Genomic DNA, 26,259 nt, shown 5'->3' on the forward strand with positions numbered 1-26,259 from the left:
AAGTTACAATACCAAGCATAGTGTCTGGCTCTTCAGGGTAAGTCTCCCTGTCGTAGAGGAAAGGGTGATACCGAATGAGTCCCTCCACTCTGCCACTGCCGACTGCGGACGAGACGTGAAACTCGAACGTGTCCGCGGTGGCGTTGATGTACAGAGTCTGCATGTCGTCCTCGACTTCCCTCAGATTCAACACACGAGGCAACTTGTTGGGCTTCTCCCGCAGAGTCACCTGACGACAGAGATTACAAACAGCTGTTAAATGGTTTTGTTATTAACAGATTTAAACTCGAAGCTTTATTACTGCTTCAATTCGATTGTAACATACACATAACTGGGAGATAATTTAAATAGTCTGCAGCCTTTTTTACTTCAAATTTTAATCTTTCATTTGCACTGTTTTGCTTTGTTCTTTTAATCATTTTAAAGCAAATCATTATTTTATGCTGCACTCTCATATTTTAAGCTCTATTTTCTTTTCTTTCCCTCTTTTTATTTGTCTGTTTTTATTATAATTAGGTTTTTTAAATTGTATTATTATTGTATGTTTTTATGCTTCCAACTCTTACTGTTAAATGTTTTTTTTTATGTAAAGTGTTTTATGTAATTTGACCCAGTTTTACATTTGAGAGAAGAAAAAAAAACACCTTAAAAACTTTTCTTTTAGCCTTAAATTTGACGACTTATCTTCCACTATTCAAAAATACTGTTTATATTTAATATAATTAAGTGAAATCATTATGTCCTCCTGTGGTATGTAACATTGGACTGATATATATAAAGTGTGATGGCAAATGATTTTTTCATCCGTCAACAAAAAGCATAAAAACTGAAGAAACGTCTCATTCTGCTCTCTGAAAGCTTCATTAAGGATTAATCACCAATTAATTAATGACTGATGAGGTTATTCATGAATGATTTGTGGGAATATTCTGAAATACCAGAATATGAACAGTATGTAAGGGGTTAAGACCAGCAGCCTCACCTGAATGTCAATTTTAGAGGATTGATCCGAGTTCGTGGAGCTTCTTCTCGGGTCATTTCCATTGACTCCATGAATGTAATAGTGATAAATGTGACTGAAATACAGACAGAACAGAGCTTTTAATTTAGGACCTGTTAACCCTCCTGTTGTCCTCGAGTCAAGGATGGAAGGGAGGAAGGAAGAAGGGAAGGTAGGGAGGAAGGAAGGATGGAAGGAGGAAGGAAGGGAGGGAGGAAGGAAGGATGGAAGGGAGGAAGGAAGGAAAGGAGGAAGGATGGAGGAAAGGAGGGAGGAAAGAAGGAAGGAAGGAAAGGAGGGAGTAAAAAAAGGAGGGAAGGGAGGGAGGAAGGAAGGAAAGGAGGAAGGATGGAGGAAAGGAGGAAGGAAGGAAAGGAGGGAGGGAGGAAGGAAAGAAAGGAGGGAGGGAGGAAGGAAGGAAAGGAGGAAGGAAGAAGGAAAGGAGGGAGGAAGGGAGGCAAGAAAAGAAGGAAGGAAAGGAGGGAGGAAGTAAGGAAGGAAAGGAGGAAGGATGGAGGAAAGGAGGGAGGAAAGAAGGAAGGAAGGAAAGGAGGGAGGAAAAAAGGAGGGAAGGGAGGGAGGGAGGAAGGAAGGAGGGAAGGAAAGGAGGAAGAAGGAAGGAAAGGAGGAAGGAAGGAAGAAGGAAAGGAGGGAGGAAGGAAGGGAGGAGAAAAAAGAAGGAAGGAAGGGAGGAAGTAAAGGAAGGAAGGAAGGAAGGAAGGAAGGAAGGAAGGAAGGAAGGAAGGAAGGAAGGAAGGACAAAGGAAAGAAGGAAGGTAGGAAGGTAGGGGGGAGGAAAGAAAGAGTGAACTCACGTGAGCTCTCGGGTCCAAACGCTAAAGTCCTCTTTGAGGAAAGCGATGTGATCGGGCAGAACTCCTGTCATGACGACGGCGGTGAAGCTGTCCTTCCCAGATTCCTCAGCTATAAGATCACGTAGGAAACTCTCCCCATTTTTTTTCACATGTGAAGAATCACCGGGCTGCAGTAACACGACGACGGCACAGGTGTTAAATCACAATCAGCTCGTTTTGAAGTTACTAAAAGTTGCATTTAGTCTTTTTAGAAATGAAGCGTTTACCTTTCTGTTCTTTATCGTCCCTTTGTAGATATCCTCGTTGTTCCTCTCTTTTTCCTCAAAGTCCGCTTTTGACATCACCATCTCATGAACATCTGGGGAGCCTACTGGCTTGGTGATCATCTAAATAAAAAACACACATATGGATATATTTAGGGTGACAGCTAATGAGTCATTTTGTCAATAAAATGACTAAAATAAATATGCCTGTTTTATTTTCTTGACCCCTGAAGTGATGTCTCCAAATGTCTTTTTAGTTTAGCATAATTTACTATAATACATGACCCAGAAAAGCGTCAAATCTTCACATTTTAGAGACACCAACCAGTGAATATCTGATAGTTTTGGTTAAAATGACTATTAAGTTCTGCCCATCGACAGCTGCACTTATCTTTTTACCTTGTATGTTTTTTTTTGCATGCTGTAAAACCACATCCACACAGACTTAGATTGTATGTTAATGCTTCCAATTATTCCTGTTAAATGATTGTTTTCATGTAAAGCACAGTGAGTTGGCCCTGTGAATGAAATGTGCTTTAAATAAATAACGCTGCCTTGCCCTCGCCTTACAGCAAAAAAGCTGAAACTGGCTTCCTTATATCATGTTTTTTAAATCAAAACAATAAGAAACACAACAGATAAAAGACAGTGTAGAACAGACAATACAGAGTAAGGTGAGGTAGTTCATGTTAAGTGGGGTATGCAAGTCTGAATAGGTGAGTTTTAAAGATTTAAAGAGAGGGAGAGAGTCCGGGTTGGAAGTGGCAGAGAGATTGATGGAGGAAGCAGAAGTGAGGGAACAGGAAGAGGTGGCGATGTGGAGGAGCTCAGACAGATAAGTAGGGAAAAGGTTGTGGACCGGAAGCCATGGAGTAATATCAGCAATCAGCATTTAATCAGAATTAAGTCCAATATTCACTCTCCCTTTAGCTCTTTTTTAACACCAACTCCTGAGCTGCTGAATCCTCCACTGTGTTCACCAACTATAGTCTTTGAATTTAAATCCAGGTTAAAAACACTTCTCTTCTCCTGTGCTTACGATTGAGCTCTTATTTTAAAGCACTTTAAATTTGAATCTTTCATTTGCACTGTATGTCCCTTTTAATGATTTTAAAGCAAATCATTATTTTATGCTGCAACCTTATATTTAATGCTCTATTCTAGTATTGTATTTCTCTCTCTTTCTATTTTTTTATTTATTTATTTATTTTTTAAATTATTATTAGTGGGGTGGGGGGTTTAATTGCATGTCTTAAAGTTTGGGTTTTATTTTTATTTTCTATTTATTTTTCTATTTATTTTTATTTTTATTTATCTATTTTTATTATTATTAGTGGGGTGTGGGGGTTTAATTGTATGTCTTAAAGTTTGGGTTTTATTTTTATTTTTTATTTATTTTTATTTTTATTTATCTATTTTTATTATTATTAGTGGGGTGTGGGGGTTTAATTGTATGTCTTAATGTTTGGGTTGCATTTTTATTTTCTATTTATTTTTATTTAATTTTAATTTTAATTTTAATTTTAATTTTATTTTTATTTTATTTTTATTTTTATTTTTATTTTTATTTTTATTTTTATTTTTATTTTATTTTTATTTTTATTTTATTTTTATTTTATTTTTATTTTATTTATTTATTTGTAATATGATTAGTGGGGGGGGGGGGGTTAATTGTATGTCTTAATATTTTTATTTTTTTAAATGTATCTTTATTATTATTAGTGGGGTGGGAGTGTAGGGGGTTTAATTGTTTTTTTATTATTATTGGGTTTTATTTTTATTTTCTCAAATTAGATGTTTTTATGTTTTTTTGTTTCCAATTCTTACTGTTAAATGTTTGTTGTATGTTAAGCACATTGAGTTGAACAAGCTGAAAGCTGCTATGAAGCTCCACACAGCTGAGGAGAAACTGCAGCGTCTGTTAGTTTCTGTCAGTACGAGCGACACCTTTTCCAAAAAGCAGTCATGTGAATCTGAAGACTTACCCTGACTGAGTTTCCGATGTAGAAAATCGCCTGTTTTCCTCCAACTCCAAAGTAGGATATGTCACTGTTGAGACTACGAGGGACATGATCAGGCCGTACGTACTTCTCATCCTTGCTGCAGTAAGAAGAGAGAAAAAAAAAAAACAACCCAAAAGAGATAACAGATAACATAACACTGCTTATAACACACCTCAGATAAAAACACATGTGATCTGACGCTGCTTCGACGTAAAGCACACCAACCTTGCAGATTTGCTGTCATCCCTGAGAAATTTAGAGAGTCTGTAAACTGCCCAGTTATTGAGCTGCTTAGATGTCATCCCGCACCCGTTATCTAACACGATCACTGCAGGTTTCCCAAGAGTTTCATCGAACAGCTGAGCAGCAAACAAGAGAGAATGAGAAGAGAAATAATATAAGTTACTATTACAGAGACTAAAACTAATTCACAGACATCACTAACGACACTGAAGTTAAATCATTGTGTAAAAGTCGGGCGGGGAGTTCCGGTCCTCTGAAATGAGGCCAACGCAGAAGTAACTTAAAACAGCATTCTATCAAAAGGCCACCAGGGGGCGACCATTTTGGTGTCAAAAGGACTTCCGTCTCTATACAAGTCAATGGAGAATTCACCAACTTCTCACTTGATTTCTAACCTCAGTAAACGTTTTCAAAATGTGTTTATGGTCTCAATCGCTAGTTTAAAGCCTTCTTCAATGCAGTATGATGTTCATTTGTGAAATGTTGGCCTCCCTGATTTTATATGTGACGATAAAGCAGGGTATGCATTAGGGCGTGGCTACGTCGTGATTGACAGGTTGATTGGTTCACAGGTTCAGGAGGGCGCCTCATGCTCCTCCTGATGCCCATATAAGTAGAATCCGTGTTTTTATTTTTCCCAGCATGCACCTGAAATTTTCAAGATGGCGCTGCTCAGATCCGATACAATTGGCTTCCGAGCAGCAGTCCACAAACCAATGGGTGACGTTACGGATGTTACGTCCATTTCTTATATACAGTCTATGGTTAAAGTACAAAAAGAAGCTACAGGACTTACCATTCGGATCTCTATTGTCCTCACACCCGGGTTTTTAGCTGTGGCTGAAAGGGAATTGTCAATCAACTCAGCAAGTGCATAGGCTGGAGAAGAAAAAAAAACACATTTCAGAGGTTAATGATTTAATGTACTGCTTTGACTAGTTGTGTTTAAACTTTAGATCTCAGTGTGAGCGCTTACGAAATGAGTTCTTGTCATTGCTAGCGTAGTACTCGTACGTGCCGCTCTGAATCAGCGTATCGTAATGAGGCTGAAACGTGATGGTCTCCTCCCGGGCCGCCGGCAGAGCTTGATCCTCCCGCCGAAACAAGTAGAGGGTGCTGCCATCCTCGAGTGCAGCTGCAACCAGAAGCACGGACACAAACACAGACTCATGATTGTTATGATATGTGACTTATGACTTATGCTATTCAGGGTATTACGGTTGACTTATTGTACAATAACGTAATTATCAGCATCGTCATGTCTATATATGGACTTATCGTTTGATGCATGGACATGACCTTTGACCTCAGTATTGCCACACTTCACATTAGCAGCTAAGAGGCTATTCATGTCACATTGGCTAAGTGAGCAGTGTCCTCCATTCCTCACTGTGTTCGTCCTAAGTGGAGACTGAAGAAGAGTTAAAGGTAAATAATGGCGCTTTTCCACTATACAGCTCTAGCACGACTCGACTCGACTCGGTTTATTTGCGTTTCCATCAGGGATAGTACCTGGTACCTGGTACTTTTCTAGTACCTGCTCTGGTGAGGTTCCAAGCGAGCCGAGCCGATACTAAATGTGATGTCACCAGACTGCCAGCCACTGATTGGTCAGAGAGTCGTCGCTGGAAGAGTCATGAGCCGTCCCACACAAGAATCAAACCAGGCATTTTTAAATACCAACCACAGCGTTACAGTGATTAATTTCTCTTCTCTTGCTTTGTGTGAGACAGAAAGCCTCATACAGCAGCAAGTACACCATCGCCTCCATGTCCTCCATTGTTTATGTGTTTTGTGTCTCATATAAAACGAAGTCACGGCAGTTTCGCGGAGCCGTGCTATGACGACCCCGCTCACGTTCAGTAGGTACTTTTTTGTAATGGAAAAGGTCTGTTCTGGACCCGTACCGAGTCGAGTCAAGCTGAGTCGAACCAAGCAGTGCTAGAACTATATAGTGGAAAAGCACCATAACTCTGTCCCCAACCATAATGGCAGTCTGTGTTTTTATAGAAGAGTAGCGCCTATTCTCCAACCCCCCCCCCCCTTTACATTATTATGCTATTATATTATCATTATATCAGTGGTATGAAATGATCTTCAAATGACAATAATATTGTTTAAATCGCGATTGTTTCTGAGACAATATATCGTCCAATGAAAGTAGTTATAGTGACAGGCCTATCAGCACCCAACCACAGATACTTTGAGTGCAGTTTGACAATCAGCTGGACTGGAAGTTCCACATATACGTTTTAAAGAAGGCTGAAATACTTTAATACCTGCAGGCTCCTACTGTGCACAGTCTATCAGACAGTTGTGCACGGTCTCTGTTCTTTGGTGTGTTGTACTTGTGGGACTATTAGGACTGAATTAAACATGATTCAGCAGTTGGCAGAGAGGTGAATGCATCTCAAAGCTGAAGTGTATCATTAACAATGTGACTCACCCGCTCTCCCGCTCATCATCACCCCGGATGTGGTGCAGCAGAGCACCTACAGTCACAGGCCGATCACACCGAGGTGCAGGACTGAGCGTGCATCCGACGGTTTAATGTGCCAAAGTAATGTCTGTGGTTTTATGCTTTTTTAACCCTTTACATACTGATCATATCCTGACTCATAATTAGTCTCCATACCAATTCACACTCATAAATTCCCCATTAGTCATTAACACATGTTTGATTAATACTTCTGTTTGATTAAATGACATTCACAATCACTATTTTATGGTCCAGGAGAACATTTTAGATTTTTTTTTAAATAAACACAGGTCAAATTTGTACATTTGCATATATAAAAATGTGTATCAGCTGCTCAAGTCAGGTTAAAAGAAATGTGTATACGGTGTTTTTACAGCTCTCAAATGTAAAAAATTGGTCAAATCTGATCCTGAACAGTATGTAAGGGTTAAGCTGTTATATGTTTTAAATAGTTTTTAGATACTACAGGGCACACAGAGTATTTTACTATTCATTAAATATACATATATTTGTTTTATTAGAACAATTTGGGGGTATTTTTGGTAATTACTTTAGTTTTTTTTCTCTCTACTGGATAGTTAGAAAAGTGTTTTTATGTGGATGTAGCTGCAAGAAATTTCCTTTGAAAGATCAATAAAGTATCTATCTATTATTTATTATAGGTAAGTATCATTGCTGCACCGACAAGGATTGATAGGCTCACCAAATGTGTCATAATCCAGGACCGCTCTGTCTGTCGTGGACACCACAAATGTTTCATGTGACTCGATGGAAAATTCCTGTAAAAGAGAAAAAAAATAACCAGAGTGAGTTTTCAGCTCTTTATTAATGATGATGATCAAATGTTAACATACACAGACTTTACTGTGACTTTCAATGAAGTGAGATATTACTTTATAGATGTATCATTAAATATTCAACCATTACTTGCAACTCTTCTTTAAAGGCATTATTATATTTTCCCCCTACAGCATAAACAATCATTTCCAAACAAGATATTCCTGTTAATCTCTTATCAGGTGTGAGGTTTCAGAGATGCATCAACGTGCCATCTTATCGAGGTAAATACTGGTGTTGTGTAACAAGAAGCTGCATATTAATACTCAGTCAATGCACTCGTGCATTGGCACAAAGTAGATATTGGCTGCCGTCATATTTTAAAAATCTGCACTACACTACTACTAATACTTGTACTTTCTATAAGTGTTACTTAAGATGAATTTTGAAGTATTAATCACATTAAAAGGGACAGATATTTATATGTGTTTGTCTGTAAATAACAGTGCCAGATTGAAAATAAAAGGTGTGGTCCACTATGACTCTAATGTGTGATTTGCCCCGAACGGCTTCTTCGATCTTGCGAGTTTTCTTTTCCTCCAGGCAAATATAAGGAAACCTAAATTAAATTGTCTCAGGTAGCAGGAATGAAGATGCACCTTGAGGATGAGTCATCTTATTACAAAAGAACTTCAATTTAATCTGTCAGTGTGAAAGTTATCAGTGTGTATCAGTTTCATTTCACAGGTATCTCAATAAGTATATGTTATTATCTTAAGTGTGTAAAAGAATAAATGACCTGTTTCTGTTTCAGTTCTTTTAGTTTCATTTCACAGATATCTCAACAAGGAAAGTTTAAATATTACGACACCAATTTCAATAAAAACTGGATCATTTTAACTTTAGTGAGGCACATTTTATTGCAGTGATGTCGCAATAATAACGTGACATTTAGGTGTATGTCATTACTTTAGCTAAGGCCTAAGAAGCTGAGTGTTAATGAATAAATGTGTATAGTCTTACAGTCTAAAGACCTAAAGTTAGTCTCGACCACACATGTCAAAACTAAACTTATAATTTATGCAAAATATGTCTTCGATTTCTTTAATGTTACGTTTTTAAACAGGAAACAACCACAAACTGCTGCCTCCCAATGTGGCAATAAGTTGAGTCGACACCAATCGAAAACCCCACAGTTATTTTAGGTGGATTATTTTCTCAATTAATTAGTTGTTTGGTCTTTAAAACATCAGAAAATGGTGAGAAATGTCAATATGATGCCCTCAGATGTCTTGTTTTAAGCCGACAAAGAGCCAAAACTAAGCTTAAGTTGGAAAAATTTGAATTTTGAGCATTTGTTTCTTTAAAAAAATGACTGTAGACGATAAATCAAATATCACACTAGTTAGGAATTACATTTAATAGATGGCAGCTGATTGATTAATGAAGGTTTTTTTTGCTGAATTAATGACACTTTGGCACTGTGCAGCATTGAGACAAAAAAATAAATGAATAAATAAAATTTTAATAAAAGTTGAAACCGCCCTCACCAACACCAACACCTTCCTTTCACTGTCAAAACTTAAAAGCTAAGTTAGAACACTGTGTATTAAATATCAGACAATGGTGAGAAATGTCAATCATTGTCTCCAAAAGCCCAAAAATAAAGTCCTTAAACGTCTTGTTTTATGTCGACTAGCAGCCACAATTAAACTTAAAGTGGAAACAAGTGAAATTTGAGCATTCCTTTCTTTAAAAAAAAAGACTGTAGACGATAATTAAATTAGTACACTAGTTGGGGATTAAATTTAATAGATGGTAACCGATCGATTAATGAACTAATGATACTTGAATTTTCTAAACTTTTCCATAATATTTTACCAAATTTCCGTGACTTAATTTAAGTAGTTTAGCAAAGGTAGGTAGGTGGGGGTCCTTTAACAGAGATGATGTCATTTCCTGTATTCCGGAGCCTTTTAACAGCTGTTTTGACACTTTGATCTCACTAAATGATGGGGCCAACTTCATGCAGCCTGTCTTATATCCGTTATCTTTGATATCAGAGCAGGTCATCCCTAATTCAAAACTTTTCCAAAACATTCATCTCATTCCAAAACATTCCCAGGCCTGGAAAACAGTTTTTCTAATTTCAGAACTTTTCCAGGAATTTCATGACCGTGGGAACCCTGATAATAACTAAAATGTGATTATTTGTAATGTTAAAGGTTGAAACCACCAATCCCACCTTCCTTCATCACCTTCTTTGATTGTTTGATTGGAATGTTTATTAACTGGTAAAATGTATTTCTTGTGCTTTGTGGGTGTGTCATCACCAGTTCAACCAGTAGTTCAACCAGTAGTTAAATTACTAAAAGCACAAAACTAAATGTAGACATAACTTCTCTCTTAATGTTGCTGTCAGAGTGAAACCACAATGATGCATCTGGATCATCCGCCCTAGAGAGTGGCACTGAGACCTCACCACCATATGTGGGAAACACTCCCACCACTCCCACTCCCACCATCACTCCCACCACTCCCATCTTCCTCCAACACCTCCACTCCCATCACCTTCCTCCACCACCACCACCACCTCATCCACTACTTTCCTCCACCACCTTTTTGCACCACTCCCACCACCACCACTACCTTCCTCCACTACTCCCACTCCCACCTTCTTGCACCACTCCCACCACCACCACCACCACTCCCACTCCCACCACCTTCTTGCACCACTCCCACCACTACCTTCCTCCACTACTCCCACTCTCACCACCACCTTCTTGCACCACTCCCACTCCCACCACCACTACCTTCCTCCACTACTCCCACTCCCACCACCACCACTACCTTCCTCCACTACTCCCACTACCACCAATACTCCCACTCCCACTACTCCCACTCCCATCACCTCCACCACTTCCACCACCACCACTACCACCACCACTCCCACCACTAACTTCCTCCATCTCCTCCTTCCTCCTCTTAAACCAAAGTAAACTTAGTGGATACTGACCTTGTGCAGCTCATTGAGAAAGTCATTAAAGTCCGGACCACTTTTGAGCAGTTTCTCTTGAACTCCGGCGTTTTCGTGGCGACAGTCGCAAACTTTGACCGACTTGCAGTGTCCTCCTCTTCCTCCTCTTCCTCCTCCTCGCTTGAGAGATGCGCTATGGTTCAACATCTTCTGGGCTTGGCTGCATGTATTGTCTCTCCGTCCGTCGCAACCTGCAAGTTAAGCAGCATTTCAACCACCCTCCTCCTCCTGTACCACCTTCTTCTCCTCCTTCTTCGCAGCCTTGCGTGGGATGTCTATGCTGCGTTCAATGTACCTCGGAATTTTAAAACACAGAGCTTTGATTCATTCCAGTTAAAAGTCAGGAAAACCAATTCTAGCGATGTTAGTAATTTACAAACAATACCAAGTTGATAAAAGTGCTTTTCGCTGTATTTTTGCTCATAAAACAGTGTAGTAACATATCCACAGATAGAAGTTGTACAATGAGATGTGTGTATAACTGATTTACTGAGACACAAATGAGACAAAACTGCTGATAAACAGGATATTAATACATATTTGACACTTTTGATACAGGGGGGCTAATATATTGGATTTTGAGGCCGGGCCTGGTGGAAAAATCCGACTTCAGAGGGCGTTCCTGTTGAAATTTCCGTCTGGGAAATTGGAATTCCCGATTTTGGAGTAAAACATGAACGCACCATAGCTGTGTTGTTTGGTTTTCCTGTATCTATCATGTCCCTGTTGTCTCGCGAGATTTGTACTGGTTTGTGTGTTTTATACAAAATGATTATGTTTTATGATGTGAAAACGCCGTGATTAAGTACTGTATATGTTAAGGTACAAAAAAAACTGTGGTTTTGGTTAAAGTTATCACTCTCGCGAGATCTTTCGCAGGGTTACCAGGCTGCAGCCCTCGACGGAAGCTCATTACAGACAAACATCAACGCTGAAGTCAGCTTCTGATTCGTAGTTACAGAGAAATAAAAGTGAAACATAAATAGTGATCCATTTATAAGGATATTCTGGCAAAAACCTTTGTGCTTTTATTATTAGAAATATTGGAAGAATGTTTTGTTTTGTTTTCATGGAAAATAACACAGGAAAAGAATCGTATTTGTACATGATACATCTTAATATTATTATAATGGCAAAATTCCATATCCATAAATGTAAATTTACAGGTAAGAAACCATGCTGCTTTATTGCATTTAGCAATGAGCTCGAACAATACATTCATTCAATTCAATCCTCCTTAAAACCAAAAGCAATTAAAACTTTAACAGCTAGTGTTATGTTAAAAATCTTTATATACTGTAGATACTCATCCCCCTAGTGTTAAGTTATAGCTGTAATTTGTAGCTTTTTTTTGCATGTGCATGTGCATTTGCTTTTCTTTGTATTTGTTGTGTGTACCCAGATTGTATGCGGTTTTGTACATTGTGTATACATAAACAGTTTTCCCCTTTTTTGTCAATAAAAAATCACAGTAATAGTGATTTTTAGTAGCTGATGCTTCGTTTTTTCACCACTTACACTTGTGAAAACGTGTTAGACATTGCAGCAAAAGACATCATGCTCTTTAAACACAGATGCAGATGTGCAAAACCTTTGTTTTTTTGTCATTGTTTTGAGTTGTAGCGTCTGGTGCGGAGGATTTGTACCCAAAAATATTAAATAAAATACATTTCAGTAGATAAACTTGTCAAATCTTAATTTCAATCTAGTCCAGATTCAACAAATATAATTATAGTGATTTTTGATATGGTTTTGATTTTTGATATGACAGTCAGAAATAGATAAAAGAGGGAAATTTAAACCTACTTTAACTGAGATTTGTGAAACCTTCATCTACTTATAAAAACTGAGTGGAAAAAGGCTGATAACAGGAAAAAAACCTATTTGTCAAATCTTTACTAGAATATTGCTCTTAAGATTTGACAATTTACATTTATTGATCTGGTTTGGGACATTGACTAATGTGGGACAACTAAGTATTGGATTCATGTGTAAATGGGGTAAACAAATCACAATTGCAAAAATTGTCCCACATTACCTAATCCACCCTAAAATTACTTACCTTTCGCTTTACGTTTCCATGGAAGACGAATCAGAAACTAACTTCAGCGTTGTGTTTTCTTTACTTTCGGTATCGTTTCCCTGCTGTTTGGAAACTTTGGAGCTGTTGGGCGGGACATGGCTGCTTCATTGAAACCAGCATCATTTTAACCCTTGCTATGATAATATAATAGCCTATTACACTATATAATGTCCGTGGTGGCTCAGAGCACGCGGGGATGGGTTTTGGACGCACGCTCTCTCATCGATGAGGGATATTCACCATGCACGCGACGGAAAGGAGAAACAAACACACATCTCACGTGTTGTTTCAAAAAGCAATGTTTCCACATTTCAAAGAGTCATTACAGAGAAACTGTGAGTGCTGCTGCAGAGGGAGGAGACACAGAGCAGCTGCAGAAAGATGACAAACCTACAAAGGTAAACACTGCTGCAGAGGCTCCATGTACTACACAGTCATCTATCTGCTGACCCTTTGGAGGGGCCCCACCCCTAGGTTGGGAACCACTGGACTAAACTAGCTAACTGTATATAAAGTAGTGTAAACTAGCTCCACCTCCAGCAGCTACAACAGTAACATGCTGCTCTAACACTGATGCTTCACTATTAATAATCTAATGATGTCATAATAATAATATATCAGTCAGAGGGACCAAACCACTACTTTTACTGTAATACTGCATACTACATCACTCAAAAACTGCAGTACTTTTACTGTAATACTGCATACTACATCACTCATAATACTGCAGTACTTTTACTGTAATACTGCAAACTACATCGCTCATAATACTGCAGTACTTTTACTGTAATACTGCAAACTACATCGCTCATAATACTGCAGTACTTTTACTGTAATACCGCATACTACATCACTCATAATACTGCAGTACTTTTACTGTAATACCGCATACTACATCGCTCATAATACTGCAGTACTTTTACTGTAATACCGCATACTACATCGCTCATAATACTGCAGTACTTTTACTGTAATACCGCATACTACATCGCTCATAATACTGCAGTACTTTTACTGTAATACCGCATACTACATCGCTCATAATACTGCAGTACTTTTACTGTAATACCGCATACTACATCGCTCATAATACTGCAGTACTTTTACTGTAATACCGCATACTACATCACTCATAATACTGCAGTACTTTTACTGTAATACTGCATACTACATCGCTCATAATACTGCAGTACTTTACTGTAATACTGCATACTACATCACTATAATACTGCAGTACTTTTACTGTAATACAGCATACTACATCACTCATAATACTGCAGTACTTTTACTGTAATACCGCATACTACATCGCTCATAATACTGCAGTACTTTTACTGTAATACCGCATACTACATCACTCATAATACTGCAGTACTTTTACTGTAATACTGCATACTACATCGCTCATAATACTGCAGTACTTTTACTGTAATACTGCATACTACATCACTATAATACTGCAGTACTTTTACTGTAATACTGCATACTACATCACTCATAATACTGCATACTACATCGCTCATAATACTGCAGTACTTTTACTGTAATACTGCATACTACATCACTCATAATACCGCAGTACTTTTACTGTAATACTGCATACTACATCACTATAATACTGCAGTACTTTTACTGTAATACTGCATACTACATCACTCATAATACTGCAGTACTTTTACTGTAATACTGCATACTACATCGCTCATAATACTGCAGTACTTTTAGTTAAATAGGGTTTTACATGCAGGACTTTTACTTATATTGGAGTATTTTTACATTACTGTATTGGTACCTTAACTTCAGTATCTGAATTCTTCCTCTACTACTAACTGGGCAATTGTTTGTGCATGACACACAAACTAACTGACTGACTGGCTAATTTATTTACATTATTTAAATCCATGTTATGTTATATATAAATGCACTATAAGATAAAATAATAAAACATAATATTAAATTCAAGTTGATGGGATACATTTCAGCAACAGTTCAGCTTAATGCAGATACATTTTAATCAGTCAGTAGTACGGCAGCCCTGCAGAACAACCTTTGTTTTGAATAGTTTCTCTTTGTTTGTGCTCACCTCTCAACTATATTCTATATCTATTTGACTTTTTAGAAAAGGAAACGAAAACGCAGCGAGCTCAACCAGGGAGAAATCGACTCACTGGCCTTTCATGAGAAGGTAGGTGAAGAAATCTGCTGTGATATGTGTGATGCTCTTAAATATGAGAGTCATAAAACCCAGTGTTTTTCTATTATTCAATGTGTGACAGACAGCACGGTCAAACTTAACACTTCAATTACAATTTATGGTCTAATTCCACATTTATCACAATCAATTTCCTGTCTTCACGTTTTATATAAAGCTCTGTTTTGACATAATGATATAATCTATGCAACGTGTGTCGATGCAGATCAGATCTGTTGTTCTGGAGGGAACAAAGTCCTTGGTGGATTCTGCCAGATCCCTCGGATATCTGAAGGGAGAAACACTCACAGAGGAGGAGAAGAAAGAGGAGGAGGAGCTACTTCCCTCCCAGGACTGCAGCCTCGCCGCTCTCTGTGAAATGGCTAAAGAGCTTCCTCTAGTGGACGACGAGGAGCAGGAGGACGAGGAGCAGGAGGAGCGTGCTCAGTCACTTGTGGGGGAGGACGGCGGCTGTACGTCACACCTCGACTTGTTCTCTCTGGTGACGGAGAACAGGGCCGACGGGGCCGCGGTGGTCACGCTGATGGGAGAGGAGTACGTCATCCCACCACGCTCCGCCTTCCTGCTGTCTGATTTCACAAGAATACAACCTCTAGTCCACTGTGAGTCAGAGAGGAGCTTCTGCTTGAGGACAAAAGCTGTAAAACTGTCTGAAAATGGTCCCATTATTGCATAAACATGACCGGCTGTAAATCACTGTAGCGTCTCGCCCTATTAACTGAGACTACAGTAGTTGTTTTCCAGGCCTGACATCCCTTTTATAATAAAGCTGCTTGTTTTTCCCCCCCAGATGGAAGGAGGTTTGAGCTAATAGTTATGGACCCGCCGTGGGAAAACAAGTCTGTGAAGAGGAGTCGCAGGTAATTTGTCGCGCAGACCTTTAGGAGGTGTTAAAAACAACGAGACAACGTGAGACTTAATTGTTCTCTGGGGGAAATTCACACGTTATAACATCATAAAAAACAACAGGCTAACGAACGAGGCTTTAAAAAGATCAAAGAACTGAATGAAATGCATATCAGTGGTGGAAAGTAGCTGAGGATATTTAATTAAGTGTAATTTTGAGGCACTTAATTTGACTTCATTACTGAGGGAAACACTTTACTTTTACTCCACTGTATTTATTTAACTGCTGGAAAGGTTAAAACCTCTTAAAGTAAAGTAGCATCTACCTGAGAAACCCTTGATCACAGGTTACAGCCTTTTAATTTGATAATGAAGGACAGAGAGATGTTTGGGTCAGTGATAAATAAAGGTTGGCAAGATGAGCAATTCAAACATATCTTTAAAAAATAGTTTTAAAAGCAGCATCAGGTTTGTTAAAATGTACATTTAGTATTTTTGTTGGTTTTATATCATTTGAAATGACATTTGCACCATTTTTTAACCAAAAGTAAGACTGAATGCTCCTGAAAATGTCAAATGGTGTAACCACAAAAACATGATAAATATTACATATTTTATCCACCTACAGTGTAGGTAAGTGGACTTATACTAATAATTACTTCATGTTTTAAACATCAAATGAAAAGAAATTGTTTGGGGGTATTTATACATTTACATTTTTAAGCATTTTGTCAATATTGAGCAGAACATATCCTAAAAACAATAATTTTTTTCTAAAATCATTTTGACAAATTGAAGAACAAAACAGTGTTGTGTTGCAAAAGTGGATTATATATTTATTCCACATTTTAATTCACATTTATTTTCCTGTCCATCAGATTTTTATGAAAAAATAGCGGTTACACCAATTGACACTGAGTTGCATCACGTCATTGACCCATTTCCATTTCAAATTTAAAGACTTAGAGATGCATATGGAGGTAAAAAGAGAAAAGTTACATTTAGAGAAGTTTGAAAATTTTGGAACAGCATGTTTGTTTCTTATCTTTTAATCACCTGCTGATCCCTCAGATTTATTAACCCTCCTGTTGTCCTCGAGTCAAGGGAGGAAGAAGGAAGGATGGAAGTATGGAAGGGAGGAAGAAAGTATGGAAGGGAGGAAAGGAAGGATGGAAGGGAGAAAGAAGGAAGGAAAGGAGGAAGAAGGAAGGAAAGGAGGAAAGAAGGAAGGAAAGGAGGAAGAAGGAAGGAAAGTAGGGAGGAAGGAAGGAAGGAAGGAAGAAGGGAGGAAAGCAGGGAGGAAGGAAGGAAGGAAGGAAAGGAGGAAGAAGGAAGGAAGGGAGGAAAGAAGGAAGGAAAGGAGGAAGAAGGAAGGAAAGTAGGGAGGAAGGAAGGAAAGGAGGGAGGAAGGAAGGTAGGAGGGAGGAAGGAAGGAAGTAAGGAAAGAAGGACAGAGGAAAGAAGGAAGGGAGGAAGGTAGTGGGGAGGAAAGTAAGAGAGAAGGAGGGAGGGGGAAGGAAGGAAGGGAGGAAAGAAGGAACAGTCAAAACAGAGGGGGTCAATTTGACCCGGGAGGACGACACAAAGGTTAAGAAAACCCTTGGAAACCTCATATCATACACATTAACTTTACAGTCAGTAATATGGTGGTTGCACTTTAACACTTTAATGTATTTTCTCCACACAGATACAGCTCTTTACCTTCATCCCAGCTGAAACGGCTCCCCATTCCCCTCCTGGCATCCCCGAACTGTTTAGTGGTTACCTGGGTTACAAACCGGCCGAGCCATCTGCGTTACATCCGTGACGAGCTGTATCCTCACTGGGGGGTCGAGGTGGTGGCTGAGTGGTTCTGGGTTAAGGTAGGAACACTTTGACCAAGTTGGAAGTCTAACTTATTGGAGTTATTCCAGATGTTTTAAAGGTTTGTGGGTTTTTTTTCTCCTTCAGGTCACCACATCTGGACAGTTTGTGTTTCCACTGGACTCGCAGCACAAGAAGCCGTATGAGGTGCTGGTCATCGGCCGATATCGCTCCTCTACGACTGACTCCTCCAGGTTAAAAACACTCCACTTCTCTATGTTTCGGATTTCATAAAGTTTTATTTTCTGTATATTATATTATAGGCGAAGCATAATTTCGTTTTCTTATGCAAGTTCATAAGAAATGACACATAAAGGAAATCTGAATCTGAATCTGTGTTTTATTTAATTCTCTAACTTTTCATACCACTTCCAGCCTTTCAGAGACGTCCGCGGTCCCTGTGGAGGATCAGCGTTTGATTGTCAGCGTCCCATCAGCTCTGCACTCCCAGAAGCCTTCACTCTCAGGTAAATACTGTCAATAGGGGAGTACTGAATACATATACTGCTGTTTTTAATTCTTTTAAATAAATCATGATGTGAGCTTATTTGGAGCACACATGGGCTTAAATGGAGTCACAGTACCAATTAAACCCACTTTATTCATCAAATATCTTTATTTTATATTCCAACATCTACATGAACTGATGAATACATTTTCAAATGAGAGATAAATGTTGCTTTATAAGAAATGATCTCCCTTATAAATCATGTCAGTATCCATGAAAACCAGCTGGACTTAGATTTTGGTGCTTAATGGGAACATTTACCCTAACAGCTGATCTTAGGTCTTAGGAAGGAAGGAAGGAAGGAAGGAAGGAAGAAATTATGGACAGAAGGAAGGAAGGAATGAAGAAAGGGAGGGAGGAAGGAAAGATGGAGGGAAGGAGGGAAAGAAGGAAGGGAGGAAGGAAGGAAAGAAGGAAAGATGGAGGGAATGAAGGATGGAAGGAAGGGAGGGAGGAAAGATGGGGGGAAGGAAGGAAAGAAGGAAGGATGGAAGGAAGGAAGGACAGATGGAGGGAACATTTACCCTAACAGCTGAAAACATTGGTTAGAAAACTAGAAAAGTCATCAAATGTAATAAGTTACATTACTTTGATGAAGTCATTGAAATAGTTACATTACTTATTACATTTTAAATAGAGTAACTAGTAATCTGTAACCTATTACATCTCCATAGTAACCTTCCCAACGCTGATCGTAAACAACAGCCTGGCAACATGTTTTACTGAACCACCAGAGGGCAGTGCAGGAACATCTATGATTATTATCCTGCTATGCAGCTTCAGCAATATGCTCACACACACACACACACACACACACACACACACACACACACACACACACACACACACACACACACACACACACACACACACAACAGTGAAGATTATAAGTGTGACTCAGTTATGGTTTGCATGGCAAAAATTTAAAATGCATCTTTTTAATGTACTTACATGTCAGAAGCATCATGCAAAATAACATCTAATTAATTGTGAAAAATAAGCACAATTAATTAATAAATGATTGATTTTTTGTGCAGGTTATAAGTAGTAGAATGATGCTCTTGTTTCCACACTGCAGAAAGCTGCTATGTTCTGTTTGAAGGAGGCTATCAGTGGTTGCAGATGGTCATGTTGGAGGAGAGTCAACTGCACAAACATGACTTTTATGGCCTTTATTGTAGTTATAATAAACGGCAGTGCTTGAATCAGCTCGACTCATCACGACACCTCTTGATTTGTCACACAGTGCAAACTTCTGCTGCTCGGGATCCAATCTTTTGTCTTTTGCATCGATTGTTTTGACTTCAACGTGCGCCCTGATACTTAGAATCAATGTGAGACCTTGACAATGAATATGCAGAAGCTATGAATAAGAGAGGCTTGACGTCATTTCCCTCTCTCTCAGGGGGAATGCGATTTATTGTGCAGTATGGAGAGCGAAACACGGCCGGTGTGTTTGCAGGCGAAGAAAAGCTTCCACCTCTCGGATACTGTTAAAATACATTATAGAGCTGTGATACCATAGAGATTAAGTAGATTAGGATACAGACTGGGTGATTCTTTGTTCATGGTAAAGCCTCATTTGTTTGTCTGCTTTGTTTTTAAGTCTTTTTCATAGCTTGTAACACACACAACATCTTTATTTAGATGGCTTGATTCCAGTATTTAATAGAAAAAAAGGAAAGAAATAGAAAAATGGCCCCTTTTCACTTCATTTTAAATCATATTAATGCCATTAAACAGCCAGAGAGAGCAGCGTTCCTAGTTGTGATGCTGTGTTTTCAACCCCAGTTACCTTTGTGCTGTTTTTGCAAGAGGTGAGAAAGCTCTGCTGGCTCAGATGTGGGTGCGGCTCAGATCTGCGAGGGGTGTACTAGTTGTTAAATTACAGTGTGTCATGACATCTAAGAAAGGTTTGACTCAACTCTTGCAGAGAACCGTTTATTTATTTAACAAATTGGAGAATAAAGAGACACTCGAGGAGGAGGCAAAATGTCTCTTTCTTTTGTTCACACCTTTTTGCAACTACTAGAAATCTTCTTTTTTAGGTTTGTAGCAACCCTGAGGCTTTTCTTTTTTTTCTTCTTCTCCTCTCTTCTCATCGCTGTAAGTCTGCAGCACTCACTGCGTTCATGTGGAGCGTGTCAGGTCTACCAGAGCCAGTTGGGCAGCCTCGACGGTGTGAAGCCACAACCCTCGAGCCTGCAGTGTTGAGAAACCCTGACCCATTTCTCCTCCTCCTCCTCCTCCTCCTCCTCCTCCTCCCCCTATCTCAGATGGGGCTCCTGTCACTGACATTCTTGGTTGCCATGGAGAGATAAGGGACACCATTACTCCATTGCGGCTATACAACACATCCTTGCCAGATGGTCAAGCTGCAGAAAAAAGAAAGAAAAAAGAAGTGTTTGCGCTTCTCTGAATACGAATGACAAGACGTGTGGTTTTTTATTAATTAAGGCGACCCCCCCCCCCCCCCCCCCCCCCTTCTCTCTCTCCCCTTCCTCCACATACAACTTTCAGAAATGGTGAATTATAATTAGTGGTTAAGCGGCTGTTTCTAATGCTCTTCTCATTCAGAGGAACACTGCCAATTATGCGGGTTGCATTAGTGATGATCTGTGACAGTGACCTCTGCACCAATATGCTTCTTTGGCAACTTCGAAAGAAAGTCTAGATTTATGGAGCTGTTCATGGTGGTTGTCTCAGCGTCTCTAGATAACCTTCTCCCTTTTACCTCTGGATGTCTCTCGGGGCTGCTTGTAGAGCATTTTGAACTCTCAATCATATCGTTGTTGGGATCGTCTGAGATTAAAAAGGAAGATGTAATTAGTGCTCGTCTCTCATGTGTCCCAAAAGGTATCAATACAATCTCTAAAAAGGAAATTCTGAATGTTGTGAAACAGCTAAACAGTGTAATGGAGCTCTAATTGTAAAACTTGGAGTCACTGCAACAAGCTTTAAACACAACATCAGCATATTACCTTTGCAAACAGTTGGATTTTTTACACATCCAGCAACTTTTACTACAATACTCCCTCTCCTTTTAGCTCTACTTCACCCTCCTTTAAGACATTATTTGTCTCTTTAGCTGCAAACATTCTCCGATACTTTCACCAACTAGTTTCTAACTTTGTCTGCTTTTTGGTGCTGGTTGAAAACAGCTACCTGCTGCAGCTGTTTTTAAGTTGTTAAGCTGTAAGACAAAGAAATGAAAGACACTAAAATGATCCACAGAGCTTGATGGGAACTGCAGAGTAAGGAACGGCTTTCATGTGATTTGATACGTAGTTGTTTCGTCCATTTAAAACATAGAAATATTGATTATAGCAGCTTTAAAGAATAGAAGGAAAGTGTTGCTACTGTTGCCATCTCTTGTTGGTTTCTGCGTAGTCTGCCACACGTCACAATGGACTATTATGCAGAATAGAATAGAATAAAACGCCTTTATTATTGCATGTTAACATACAACTAAATTGTGCTGCCTCTCTTAAAAGGAAAACCGACTCTATTCTCTTACATGTACACACATTAAAAGAAGCTGTCAGCTGAATGAGTAAATAGCTATAAAAAATAGAATAAGATAAAATAAAGCATTACATCACCGTTTAGTGGTAAAACGTTTACTTTAACTTGAGCTGGAGATCAGAAGGGTTTTTTTTATATTAACTACTTCTGTCCAAAGAATAAAAAACTAGGAGAAAAAAGTAACTTTAACACAAGAAAAAACAAGACTAAGCAACTCTCATAATCATCCTGCTGCTGGCTTTATATACAGTAAATATGATGCCTATGTAATTGGGAATATGTATAATGGAGTTTGGTATGCTAGTAAAACATTTAGTGAAGCTTCTTATAAGAAAAGAGAACAATGGTTAATGTAATCTAGTGTTGACAGCATATATATAATAAGTGTATAGCTGTTGCATGATATCTATGAGGTAAAGTGTGGAGATTTAAGTGATGCCTAAAACCAGACCAGGTGGGACTCCAGAATGAAAGTGAGTGAAAGTATTTAAAAGACTGAAATCTTAAAGAAATTAAAACTATCAAAAAGCTAAAAATCAAAGCTTGTTATAATGATTCAGACTATGTTTAATCCAAAATTAATACAGCAAATAAAAAGGTGCATAAATTAGATGAGAAGTCAATCAAGAATCAAAGAAAAACACTGTAAAACTTGGATTATGTATAATTAATGGAGCGGGACTTTTACGGCATAATTAGTTTGCTCTTTACTCGTCTAATCCTGGATGAACCCTACGAGGACACCGAGGCAGCGATATCCCAGACTGAATATGTTACTTGTCGAGGGAATAGTTAAGTAACACCTTCCTTTTGCCTCCGGCTTTCCTCTTCAGAAGTTTCATACGTTGTCCCATTGTCTCGGAGTTAAGAGGACAATTAGACCTTTTATTCTCCGTTCAACTTTGAGAGCTGAGTCACCGGTCGGGGGCTGAATTAGTCGAGAGGTGCATGTTTGGCCTTTTCCACTCTGTGCCTCTGTCTCTCTCTGACGTGCATAGGAAGAGAAAACGGGGAGGCAGGACACCACATTGTGCAGGTTGGATCGGTTTGGGGATCAGGCTTTTGAGCTCATTAACTCTCTGAGTTATGGCCGAGGCGAGTGTCAGGGAGGTTTTTTTGCACAGGGGCAGAGGGAAGTGAAACGTATCTGTCAGGTGTGTCGTTCCTAGAATATCATCACTTATATAGACTCAAGGTCACTGCCAGTCTACACGTAGGAGAAAAAAAAAAAGTGTGCTGTGGTGAGGAGGAGCTGGGCAGCTGCCAACGGCCGTCCTCTCACTGTGACGGAGTAACAACAAAGTGCCCCCCGTCAGAAATGGATGTGGCTCAATAACCTAACAACCTGACTTTAAGCAGCAAAGCAGATTATTTTTTCTTGTGACTAACTTTCACACCGTTCACACATATGACTGATGTGTAAAAGCAAGGTGATAGAATTAAGTTAGGAGATAAAAAATGAGGAGTAGTTGTTAAAAAGGGCAAAAATTAAATTTGTCATCTCAGGGAAACTGCACAAATCCTCTTAATTTGTAGTAAATACAATAATGTGGTAATATCAACTAAAAAACAATATTAACTGGCATGCAGAGTGCTGCTATAAGCTTTAAAATGATGGTTGCAAGTCCTGCTTTCCTTTGTGTGTATCCTCAGAAACTAATTAAACAGCGGACTCTGAGCACAGAGCAAAGGTGGAAAAGTTTAGAGAGAAAAAGAGAAAATAGGGGATTTTTCTGCTGTGATTTTAATATTAAGAAATATATTTAGATTTGCCCCTTATTTCTCCTCATGGACACTTTTTAATCCTGCAAGATATGCACGCAGTTTACAGGCAAGCACATATATCACAAGTCTTAAAACAAGCACATTACATCATCCTGAGGCCTTGTCATGTTTTAAGAAGCTTGGGTCAAAATCTAGTTTTTTGGATGGCACGAAGTTATGAGAGAAAGAGAAAATATGTGTTTCTCTGCTGTGATCTTAATATGAACTATATGGTATGTTTCTCAGTAAAGGTATTTAGATTTACACCTTTTTATTCTCCTTGTGGACACTTTTTAATCATCAATATACACACACAAGTTCACAGGCAAGTTGAATAAGAAATTGTACTTGCAGCTTCTTGGCTACACTTAAGCTTAATATATTTATATCACAAGTCTTAAAAACAAGCCCATTACATCATCCAGAGGCCTCGTCTTGTTTTAGGGGAGCTTGGGTCAAAATCTAGTTTCCTGGAGCTTTAATTTTTAAGTTTATATTATGCTTACATGGTGCATATTCTTCATTAAAAATAGTTTTTGTCTGACCTCCTGTGGTTTAGTCACGCCTTCAGCCAGAGAGGGCAGTAAAACACTGCTTTTTAACTTATTAAGTAACACAAAACTAATAGAAACAGCAGTCTTATATACAGCCAGTACTGATTGTTTACTGGGTAAAATTTAATACTGGTGTGTTTAGTGTGCACGTTTGCAACATAAAGAGGAAGTCAAAAGGAGCCAACAGAACAGATTATAAGTCTTTAATAGGTTAATCTCTCATTCATTCCTCCTTTTCCCCTTTCTCACAGAGGTGTTGAAGCCGTACGTAGGAGCCGAAGCAAACTGCCTGGAGTTATTCGCCAGGAATCTGCAGCCTGGATGGACCAGCTGGGGCAACGAGGTGCTCAAATTCCAACATACAAACTATTTCACTTTGACGCCTGCGGACGACGGAGCAGCCGTTCCTAAAGACGAAGCTGCAGACACACCAACGCCCAGCTCACCTGAGTAACCCCACCGCTGCCCCTCCCCCCTCCTCCACTGACACACCAGCGTCCAGCTCACCTGAGAAACCCCACCGCTGCCCCCCCCCCCCTCCTCCACAGTCACACCAGCGTCCAGCTCACCTGAGAAACCCCCCCGCTGCCCCCCCTCCCTCCTCCACAGTCACACCAGCATCCAGCTCACCTGAGAAACCCCACCGCTGCTGGCCCCCCCCCTCCTCCAAAGACACACCAGCGTCCAGCTCACCTTAGAAACCCCACCGCTGCCCCCCCCCCACTCCTCCACTGACACACCAGCGTCCAGCTCACCTGAGAAACCCCACCGCTGCCCCTCCCCCTCTTCCACTGACACACCAGCATCCAGCTCACCTGAGTAACCCCACCGCTGCCCCCCCCCCTCCACTGACACGCCAGCGTCCAGCTCACCTGAGAAACCCCACCGCTGCCCCCCCTCCTCCTCCACAGACACACCAGCGTCCAGCTCACCTGAGAAACCCCACCGCTGCCCCCCCCCTCCTCCACAGACACACCAGCGTCCAGCTCACCTGAGAAACCCCACCGCTGCCCCCCACCCCTCCACTGCGGACTGACTTAACCCCAACATATTAGTTTTTTTAATGTAGTTTTTTAATAAAGATTCAACATCAATACATTTCTAAAACCCGTCTTTTGATCCATACTTCTGATGCATGTGAGACCTTTGATTACTTATTTTTTTAGGGGGGTTTAGGTGCTTCTTTTTTTTTTTTTTAAGGTAGTGCATCACAGGCCTGATGATGCAGTTGGAGAGATGAAAGTGCATTTCTGTGGAGCTATGACTGCAATCAGATAAACAAGCCTCAAGGTTTTACTTTATTTCATTTTATTTTTGAGTAATCTTTGGCACAATATGTGTCTTGACGATGATCAAAGTGTTGCTATTTTTACTCACTTTATGAGGTTTTGAACTGAGTTTCGAAACATTTCACAAAGAGAAGAGGTTTCATATTGGATGCATACTGGTTTGCTTTTAACAATCCTTTATTAGAAATAGTTTTGCTTAAAGGTTTGTAGTTTGAAGGACACCCAGCTCTATCCTCGGGTAATTTTCCTCGCCTCCATTGAATCTCTTCCCTGTGTCACACCTATAACCATCAGCATAACTCTTAACCTGCTTTTTCCTATTGGCGGGGCCTGTCTTAATGAGTCGGTGGTCTCCAGAGAGGGGGGGAGGTGGGGGGTGTGATGCTGTGTGGCGTTGTGGGATGAGCCCGGCTGTCTTTAGGCAGATGAGGATGAGATACGGACACTGCAGCAGAGCACATACACATCAGAGCTAATGAAGCCAGAGTGTGACTCCAGCAGGATCATTTATACATTACCTTGTCATGCTCTCTTTATCTCACACACACACACACACACACACACACACACACACACACACACACACACACACACAGAGTCATGTTTCCATCACTTCAGAGGACATTACATTGACTTGCATTCATTCCTGGAGACTTTAACATACCTAAACCAAGTCTTCACCCTAAAATTAATGATTTATGTAAAAGGAGCGAGTCCACACAAACAGATTTATATCCACACACACACACACACACACACACACACACACACACACACACACACACACACCAGCCCATCTACCTCTTTATCTGACCTCTCTGAGGTTAGGATGTGAAGCAGATAGGACGAATGTGTCTGCATGATATATATTCAAAGAGATATTTAAGTTAAAAACAGATGTGCAACAAGTAATTCAAACCAAAAAAAGAGACTTTAGGTCATTTAAGCCCTCTCCAAAATCTTGAGGGTCAGTTAAACAGCTTTTTAAAAAATCCTTT

General features: G+C 39.6%; 2 protein-coding genes across 3 annotated transcripts in view; one reads left to right on the forward strand and one right to left on the reverse strand.

Annotated features, from left to right (window-relative positions):
* Nucleotides 1–10,764, reverse strand: part of smchd1 (structural maintenance of chromosomes flexible hinge domain containing 1) — a 38,310-nt gene extending 27,546 nt beyond the window's left edge. Inside the window, exons 1-10 of the mRNA XM_062441412.1 lie at nucleotides 10,597–10,764; nucleotides 7,507–7,582; nucleotides 5,301–5,459; nucleotides 5,121–5,203; nucleotides 4,307–4,440; nucleotides 4,064–4,178; nucleotides 2,082–2,201; nucleotides 1,816–1,982; nucleotides 983–1,076; nucleotides 13–229 (exon numbers count right to left, since the gene is read on the reverse strand). Of these exons, the coding sequence (XP_062297396.1) occupies nucleotides 13–229; nucleotides 983–1,076; nucleotides 1,816–1,982; nucleotides 2,082–2,201; nucleotides 4,064–4,178; nucleotides 4,307–4,440; nucleotides 5,121–5,203; nucleotides 5,301–5,459; nucleotides 7,507–7,582; nucleotides 10,597–10,764 (1,333 nt within the window). The remainder of the gene's footprint in view (nucleotides 1–12; nucleotides 230–982; nucleotides 1,077–1,815; nucleotides 1,983–2,081; nucleotides 2,202–4,063; nucleotides 4,179–4,306; nucleotides 4,441–5,120; nucleotides 5,204–5,300; nucleotides 5,460–7,506; nucleotides 7,583–10,596) is intronic.
* A 2,036-nt stretch (nucleotides 10,765–12,800) lies between these two features.
* mettl4 (methyltransferase 4, N6-adenosine) lies at nucleotides 12,801–24,448 on the forward strand. 2 transcript variants are annotated; one of them, XM_062441729.1, is made up of 8 exons: nucleotides 12,801–13,098; nucleotides 14,820–14,885; nucleotides 15,118–15,514; nucleotides 15,703–15,772; nucleotides 17,446–17,620; nucleotides 17,709–17,815; nucleotides 17,997–18,088; nucleotides 24,224–24,448. In XM_062441729.1, the coding sequence occupies exons 1-8, from the start codon at nucleotides 12,868–12,870 to the stop codon at nucleotides 24,424–24,426; spliced, it is 1,341 nt and encodes a 446-aa protein (XP_062297713.1). In that variant the 5' UTR covers nucleotides 12,801–12,867; the 3' UTR covers nucleotides 24,427–24,448. The 2 variants fall into 2 exon arrangements, with proteins under 2 accessions (XP_062297713.1, XP_062297714.1); XM_062441730.1 differs by lacking the exon at nucleotides 14,820–14,885.
* The last annotated feature ends 1,811 nt before the right edge of the window (nucleotides 24,449–26,259 follow it).

The sequence above is a fragment of the Scomber scombrus genome, chromosome 20 (genome assembly GCF_963691925.1).
Source record: "Scomber scombrus chromosome 20, fScoSco1.1, whole genome shotgun sequence".
Taxonomy (NCBI): domain Eukaryota; kingdom Metazoa; phylum Chordata; class Actinopteri; order Scombriformes; family Scombridae; genus Scomber; species Scomber scombrus.

Excerpts from the sequence above, each read along its gene's own strand:
- mettl4 (XM_062441729.1), top strand. The coding sequence starts at position 12,868 with ATGTCCGTGGTGGCTCAGAGCACGCGGGGATGGGTTTTGGACGCACGC. Across the intron at positions 14,886-15,117 it reads CACTGGCCTTTCATGAGAAG|ATCAGATCTGTTGTTCTGGA; the intron begins GTAGGTGAAGAA and ends GTGTCGATGCAG. Across the intron at positions 15,773-17,445 it reads TCTGTGAAGAGGAGTCGCAG|ATACAGCTCTTTACCTTCAT; the intron begins GTAATTTGTCGC and ends TTCTCCACACAG.